Source organism: Chinchilla lanigera, unplaced genomic scaffold, assembly GCF_000276665.1.
Source record: "Chinchilla lanigera isolate Chin_1 unplaced genomic scaffold, ChiLan1.0 scaffold00017, whole genome shotgun sequence".
Classification (NCBI taxonomy): domain Eukaryota; kingdom Metazoa; phylum Chordata; class Mammalia; order Rodentia; family Chinchillidae; genus Chinchilla; species Chinchilla lanigera.
In genome coordinates this window covers 21219738-21228296 of record NW_004955418.1, presented here as the reverse complement: position 1 = coordinate 21228296, position 8559 = coordinate 21219738, and the positions used below count along the sequence as shown (strand labels likewise).

Sequence of the window (8559 nt, the reverse complement as noted above, 5' to 3'; positions counted from 1 at the left end):
GAAATAATTATTTTCATATACTTTAAATTTATATTTTCATCTCAGTCATTCTACTTAAAAGGCTTACCAAGTCAAAAAAGCATTGTGTCTTATTTCTCTATTTTTACATTTTAATGATATATAATGCAAAATAAAATTATTCAAAGTACCACTATGTGGAATATAAGAGCATTTTTTCCAAGCAAGTATATGCACTTTAAAAAATAAAAACTATAATAGCATGTGTCTTGTGAAATGAATGTTCTTACTCAGATTCCACTTTTTACTTGCAGCAATAGGTCCCCCTGGTGGAGATTGAGAGTACATTTGTCCTATTTTTCCTGCCATTGCAAACCACTACCCCAATCTGAGATCTGTCTTGCAGAAATGCAGAGGAAAGCTCTACAAGAAAAACTGGCTGATTAAAGATGGTAGTTAGAAGGCCTGTGGATTGTCATATTCTCTGAGTGGAAATTTGTACTTAATATTTATAATTGCAGGAATCAAAACCTTTTCCACTAAAAAGAACAGCCCTCAAAACGAAGTTTTAGTTGATAGAAATTAACAAAATTGAGCACACAATATAAAGCTTTTTAAAATCATGTTCATAGATTACAAGATTCGAGCTAATGATTCCTCTTGTCTCTATCTATTCAAGTCTATAAGGCAAACAGCTCCTTAGACAGAAAAGAGCACCCACCGTTCATTGAAAACTCACAAGAATATTACCAAACGGAAGGGCCAAGAGATAGTTTGCATTGTTAGGTTACATTAAATGGCACCCTATCGAGTGCTAATGGGAGATCTCTTTGGAACAGCACGGGACTCGGATTTCATTTTGTGCCCTCTTGCAAAGCCAGTGTGTAGGCAGTGTCAACCAGGGGAAAAGGTGAAATTTAGACGACATTGTTGTTTGGGGCTTTAAGCCGTTTCTCACACCCTAAGAGTCCTAGAAATTTCAGAACACCCAAGATCAGACAGTAGAACTGCAAATCACCTGCGCCCATTAGGCTGATAACTGCTTGGCAGTCCTTTCTCTGCCCTCAATGTCTCCCTGCCAGTCAGCGGTTCCCTGTGACTCCGGGCAGTTCCCCACATCGACCCTAAACCTCTGGCTTCTCTGAGGTTTGGGAACCCTTTAGCCTCTATTCATACGGCTGTATATTCCTAAATTGCTAATTCACCAGAATCCTGCACCACACGTAAGGATACCAGGTCAAACATTATAGCAATCTTAGTCCCTTTAATTTCATGTTATTAAAATATGAGGTGTGAAGCCAGGCGTGGTGGCACACGCTTGTAATCCCAGCACTTGGGAGGCTGAGGCAGGAGGATTGTTGAGTTCGAGACCAGCTTGGGCTACAAAGTGAGCTCAAGGCCAGCCTGAACAGCATAGCAAGACCCTGTCTCAAAAAGACAAAAAGACAAAAAAAAAAAAAAGAATATGAGGTGTGTTGTTGAGCCAGTGAGTATGTGAGTTAACCAGCACTTCAGTAAACTTCCACATCTACACTAAGCCATATTCTACATTAAACTCTCTTGTACTAGGGCTTCAACCTCATACCCCGGCCAATTTCTTGATTACATAGGAACACAGTGACAAGTGTACAGATTTAACAACACTAAGTCACACCAGAGGCCTAGCATTTTCTTGCCCCTATAGCACTCAGAGCTTCTCCTTTGTTCCCATCCCCTCTTCAGAGACCCACAGTTGACACAGCACGTCTCCAAACCTACAGGAAACAGAAGAGGAGAGAGAGGGAAAAGCAGCAACTACCGATCAGGAACTAAACCACATCCCAGGCCTCTACCTAATCGTGGATCATCTGAAAACTCCTCCATTTGACCCCAAATGACTAATATTGTTTCTGTATTTATTCCTTCCTTTGTCTGGTTTGTGATTGACTGCTTCTAATTTAATGGCCTTGCTGTATATGTGCCCAAGTTTTCTATACAAATCTTTAAGAAAATATAGATGAACTTACAAATAAGATTAAGAACTTTTTTAAAAAAATGCCTTTCCCATCATTTTCCTCATATGAATTAATGCTTTCAAAGTGGAGACCCTAACAGAGGCTAGGAAGCAGGATTTAGCTTTTGACAATAATTTTTTTAAAAACCTTTTGTCCTAATGACTTAGGTAGAAATATAAATTTTCAAGCTTATTTTCAACCAAATGGTAACAGCGCATGATGTATGCAGGCTACCTAAGATCCTATTTCCTCCCAGTGGATGGAACATTTGGCTGGCTTACTTGTTTATGAATGCTCCAAAGAAACTAATCTGAGTTTAGTATTTACTCCCAAGCACAGCCTCACTCCTCTTGTCTGGGTACACCCAACAGACCCCTAGGGACCCTGGGAATCCCAGAACTTCCAGTACGAAGCTGTAGAAATACAGGCAGCTGGGCCCATGGGCCAATAATTCAAACTACAAAACAAGCCCAATGGAAACAATTGTTTTCACATCATGTTTGCAATTTGCAAAACATTTTCACAAATATCTCATTTCATTCCTCCCAAAACCAAATGGTAGTTACAACAGATTTCTACTTTTCTAGTTTTTAAAAATCTTTCCCAGTTTTGTTCTTTTTTCTTTTAGTGTTTGCTACAGTAAAAACCAACCACTTCCATTTGAATAGTTTTCTTTCCCAAAGAAAATTCGTGGACTCCAAATCTTCCCGCTTTCCCCCACCCCTTTTGAGAGAGTTATTCTGTTTTTATTGCCAATGTTGAAAAATGTCGCACCATTCCTTAGGAATTAGATTAGCAACAATTATCACCCAGCAAGACTGGTATAGAAAAACTCTCCTGGGAAGTTTAGTTTTGGACAGTTACTCAAATTTAATTGAACATTTTTAATAGAAAATGAAAAAGGAATTATAGGTCTTGCTTAAAGACCTACATCTACTGGTTACATCCACCTGTACCTGTTTGGTGCATGAACTTTTAAAACAATCTAAATTCTTGTTTCATAATGAAAGATTGCTTCTCAGCAGGCCACACACAAACCTTTAACCTGCTGTTAAATTTAAAGAGGTCCTCAATGGTGGGAAACACGATTTGGAAATATTTTTAACACTTAGCCTTTAGTTGATGTAGATGGAGTGATTTTTACTCGAAAGAGCCATCCATCCGAAGTAGGCTTTCGTCAGTAAGTCACCAGTATTTATGTTCTATAACAACTCGTGTTTCCTTGCTGTCAGGCTTACACGGACCTTTTGGAAGACCCTGGGGACAGGCAGTCTAGGGTAATGCCATACAGAGAAAATGATCGCTCTTTTCAAAGAACACAGTGGTGCGTTGGACAAATGTTACGAGCATATTAAAATCAGAAATGTCAGACTCCAGGGATTCTATTAAGTATCCCTGATTTCTTTTATTATGGAATAAAGAAAATCTATTTTTAAATATTTTTAATTAAATACAAAGTGGAGGTAACCCTGCTGATCTTTGATTCCTTTAAAATGTCAGTAATCTTCCTAAAATCATTTAATGAAAAAAATATTTTACATAGTCTCAGAATACCATAAAACATATAGGTTTCCAAAGTTTTAACGAAAAAGATATTTTGGATTTTTGTAGGCAATTAGATAATATTGCAATTACACCTCATATTTAGAATACACCTCATGGAGATAAGTTTAACATAAGCATATGTCAAATACATCAGACTCAGTTTTACTACTTTTAGGTTTTCCTTGGCAATTTTTCATACTATTTAGGCTTAAGTTTTCAATGAATACTTCAACCATAGGATTTACTGAATTCAGAATAGGAAATATAAATAAATTACCTATTCCAACTAAAAACCTATTCCAGGAGAGGGGTCTATTTTGTCTGTGATCTCCCAAGGTTTAACTAAGCGTCAGCCCTGGATGACTGCCAGTCATTCTGAGATTCCCTCCTCGCCACCCAAATTCTGAGCAACTCCTAACCCTATTAAAGTGAGTCGTGCTGGCCCCCACCCCTTTAACTACTGCACCTCCACTGTGACCAGAGCTTTGTTTTAGCTGTCAGGTTTAGGCCCATGAACCTTGCTCCCTCCTGTCTTAATGTTTCCAAGGCCTCTTCCCATGCACCTTTTACCAGCCATTCTCCTAAACCCATTTCCTTTCCTTTCAAGCAACTCCTACAATCATCTCTACAAAGATTAACAGGGAAAAAATATTTCCCTAAATTTTATCCTCCAAATGAAAGACTTCCCTTTACTATTCAACAAGAGGCAATTTATCAATGAGCATTAGCTTAACACTGCATTTTTAACACACTCTCTTCTAAACTCGTCTACTTTTCAACTCTGCCTCTGTGACTAGAAAAGCATAGTCTGACTCTAAGTGTCAAGAGGTCTGAAACCAAACACTAACTCCCATGGAATACTACATAATGCAAGGGCACGCTGATTAGCATAAGTGCTTAATAAATGTCTTTGCGGCCTAGTTTTGAGTTCCAAATTCTCTTTTATGTTTTGTGGTCTTAAAATTCTGATCCACCATGCCTTGAGAGTCTCTAAAATTATTGTAAGAAGAAAGTAACATGTAGCAGTTATGAGTAGACCCCTAACTATAGTAAGAAATCTTGGGATCAGCATCCAATTCAGTCACTGCCTGTTACTGTGAATACTTCATGTCCTCCCAGTGAGTTTTCTTGTGTGGTACAGCAATCAAAAAGGATCTACCCCAGAAGATTCAGATTAAAATATATAACTTTCCTATTGCTATTCCCAAAGTGGAATACTACAGAGATTGAGGGATCATCTGATCCAGTATGCTCATTTGCCTTGAAGGTTTATTTACACCTGTTGCCCCAGCGTAAATACCAGCTCCCCTCCCTCAAGTCCCTTCGCTGTCAAAAGTAACTGTGAAAAAAAAGTAATCATGAAAGATATGGTCAGCTATGCTGGAATAGAGCCTCTCTCTCCTGCCCCCTAACACCAAAACTCCATCCTACGTTCCAATATGTAATATTAGGGCTGTGGCTATGAAAACTACTCTTTGCCTGCTGAATTTCAGTGAGACTTCACCAATATGACTAGGAGACAGAGAAGATGGGGGGGGGGGGTCCTGTACATTTGTTCCCACCAGCATCCCCAGAGCAACAGCTCTTCGTTCCAACGGCAGCACTACTAAAACCATCCCTGTGACTAGAGGGTCAGAAGTTACGTCCCACCACCTCCAGGAAGGGTCTGGGACTGAAGGTTAACTTTATCACCAATGGCTAATGGTGTCATCAACAGCACCTACATAAAAACCCAAACTGATGGGGTTCAGAGAGCTTCTGAATTGTTGAAGACGCAAGTCCCTGGAGGGCGGTGTGACTAGGAGGGCTGGAAGCTCCTCACCTTTCCCCTACACTCTGCCCTTCTTCTCTCTTCATCTGGCCAGTCATTTGCACGCTTTGCAATATCCTTTATATCACGCTTATAAATAAAAGGGTTTCCGAGTTCTGAGAACCACTCTGGCAGATTAATGGAACCCACAGAGAGGGAGGCAGATTTGGGGCTCTCCAAGCATGGGCCACAATCTGCTTTACGATTTACATCTAAAGTGGGAGGATTTACATCTCTGGGATATGACAGTATGTCCTGGAGTTGGGGTGGAACCAAGTTGATTATACAATACTAGTTGGTCCCACGAAGTACTGACTGGAAGAGCAGGAATAACTTTTGGTTTTCCTTATTATCTCTTGTAGTACCATATACTAAATGCTTAACAAAACTGTTTTCAATTCCTTCCCCATCCCTACTACTACCCACCAGACTATATATAAACCTTAAGGGCTGCAGTAAGCACGTAGCTTCTTTAGGTTCTACTGCTTATAACAGGGGAAGGACAAAAACTTAGTTGACAAACCTCAAGTAGGCAAAGCTCACCAGGACATCAGAGCAGCAACGTACTAGGCAAATGCACATTTTCCCTCATCATGAAATAGCACTGCATGATAAATATGACAATACCCCCCTTATAGGAAATTCACTCCTTTCTTCGTATTTCCACTTCTAGCCAGATTTACCAGCTTTCAACACCACTGTTACTGATGATTAACACTAGGAAATGACCTGAGAGTAGTTCACATCCTCCTGCAATACAAACGTTCCACAACACGCAGGGCCGAGGTGAGGACTCTTCCTAACTCAGTTTAGAGCAGAATAAAACTACTGACATCCTAAGGAGAAAGTGTTTATATTAAAAATAAAGAGAGTATCTCTGTAGGTGGCAAAAAAGTAGCTTGAGTTATTGTTCCAATAAAGTGGTAGATTAGCAAGCCAAGATTTACTTTTACTTTACTCTTCTCTTTCCTAGAAATCAATATATTTCATGATCTAGACACAGAGGGCAATTCATCAGTAAGAGTAATAAAAAACTTCTAAGCTTCAGTGTCAATTTGCTGCTCCAAACAGTTACTATTGTGAGCACTGATTTCATACTAAAATTAAGTTTTACTGTAGATGAACAACTAACTTGCTTTTGCAGTAACTTTGAAATACCACCAGTTCTATCAATCCCTACTGATTTTCTGTTAAGTTTCTAGTAGATAACTCTTAATATAACACTCTAGGAGACTCACAGGATTTAAGTGCCTCAAGTTATGTTAACTTTAAAATAAGGAGCCTAAAGAAAGATCACTAAAATCAACAACTTTCTTTCTGCGGTCTAAGGCCATACCACCCTGAATCCACCTGATCTCATCTGATCTTGGAAACTAAGCAGGGTTAGGTCTGGTGAGTACTGGGATGGGAGAACTTTCCTCTTGAGGGTCTGCATCACCAGGAATGGTATTATTAGTGAGGGACTGATGTCGATTCCATTTTTCCATGACCTGGCTTCTATGATCAGTTATTTCCCTCCCAGTAAACACTTCCCCCTGCAGAAGAGATCGCCAACACCTGGAAAGTCTATCTCAACCATTTCCTGGGGAATCACAAAATGTTCCTTTATATGGGTAAAACACAGCCTTAAGTTATTTCTGTAGCTTAGTATTTTCTACTTTCATCACTTTTAACAGATCAAAATTTCAAAGTTTACATCTTTCACTTTGTCAAGAAGTTAATGAATCAAACTGTATTCATCTGAGGAAATACTCAGATTTAACTATCATACCTACGAGTTCTAAAACAAGCAAGGATAAGTGGACCTATATGCACAATGCTTAATCCCTCCAACCTGAAAAACATAACTCTTAGAAAAGGAATTAGGCTCACATTGAGTCATTTTATACTGAAGCATAGAATGTAAAACTTGATAAAATTGTAGGTAATGAAAAACCGTGCTATTCTACTACAATTTGTGTTTTAGTTTTTGTTTTAAAACTAGTAAAAGTGTATAAAGAAAAGGTTTCAGAAATTATTTTATTGAAGGATAACAGATACTAGAAATCAAAATAAAACAAGAAATGTATCAAACTTTAATAAGATACTATTAAAATAAGCATTTGACTAATGAAAGTCTGAAAAATGTATACACCAAAATAAAAGAGAGGGCTAATAATGTTAAATAAAAAACCTCCAAAAGATACATAACCACATGACTAGGTTTTCAAAAACTTTATATAAAACCCATATTATAAATACAAAGCTAAGCTATTTCAATACTAACAACACTGTTCATACGAAGAAACTTAACAGTCACAAACACAAACACAGAAGATGTTCAGTTTTGGTCCTTCTGGAAAAAAAGAACTAAGCTGGCTTCTTTTTTAACATGGCTCCAGGCACAAAAATAGAATTTAAGATGGTAACTGCAATATTCTTAGTGTTTATCCTTGGAATTCTTTAAATGTCACCAGTCATAATAGCAATGAACTCCTCTTGATTTACTGTGGTAAAAAAAAAAAAAAGCAACAGTCAGAAATACACAGACTCTATTTCTTCGGAAAATACAGCTACCATGTTTACTATTTTTTAATTGTGTATTATACAAAATTCTTAATAAGACATAACCTTTTACTTTTCTTTGTTAGAAAGCTTAACATGTTTGCTAAATACAAATTCATGAATGCAAAAACATATACAATGTGATAAAAATTATAAATGAGTATTCTATAATATTAACTGTGGAAAAGACATGTAGTGTATGTTACCACAAAAATCATAGTCATAACATTTGTACACACTTGCTGAAACAGTTTAAAAAGTGTGACATTTTAAATGTGTTAAGCAGTTAAACGCTTTATAATTTTTATTCTACTAATTCATTTAGTAACCCATCCTTCATCAGCCTGAACATATCATACATGTAAATTAGAATTCTAAAGAATGAAAATAGATTACAATTAGAAAAAAAGTCAAACTGTTGTTTTACAATTGTTATGTATTTAAATGTCTACTTCAAAGAAAAAAAATCATTAAAACCAAGTAGCTCAAAAGTATCAACAGAAAGGGCAATTTTAAAAGATACAAATTTTATTGTATCAAGGTAATAAAGTAACTAAAACACAAATGCAAATACAGGAAATAATCACTAATAACAAATAATTATTCTTTTACCAAAGTGACAGGCAAAATTTAGTTTATAAACCTCCAATTTATAAAGCATAACATCTATGATAGCAACCTAGAATACAAAATTGGATAATCTTATTA

General features: G+C 37.1%; 1 protein-coding gene across 1 annotated transcript in view; it reads right to left on the bottom strand.

Moving 5' to 3' along the window:
* Window positions 1-7312: 7312 nt before the first annotated feature.
* The window catches only part of Cetn3 (centrin, EF-hand protein, 3), a 14598-nt gene continuing 13351 nt past the window's right edge, over window positions 7313-8559 (bottom strand). The window contains exon 5 of the mRNA XM_005382281.2: window positions 7313-7793. Coding sequence (XP_005382338.1) covers window positions 7750-7793 — 44 coding nt within the window. The 3' untranslated portion in view covers window positions 7313-7749. The remainder of the gene's footprint in view (window positions 7794-8559) is intronic.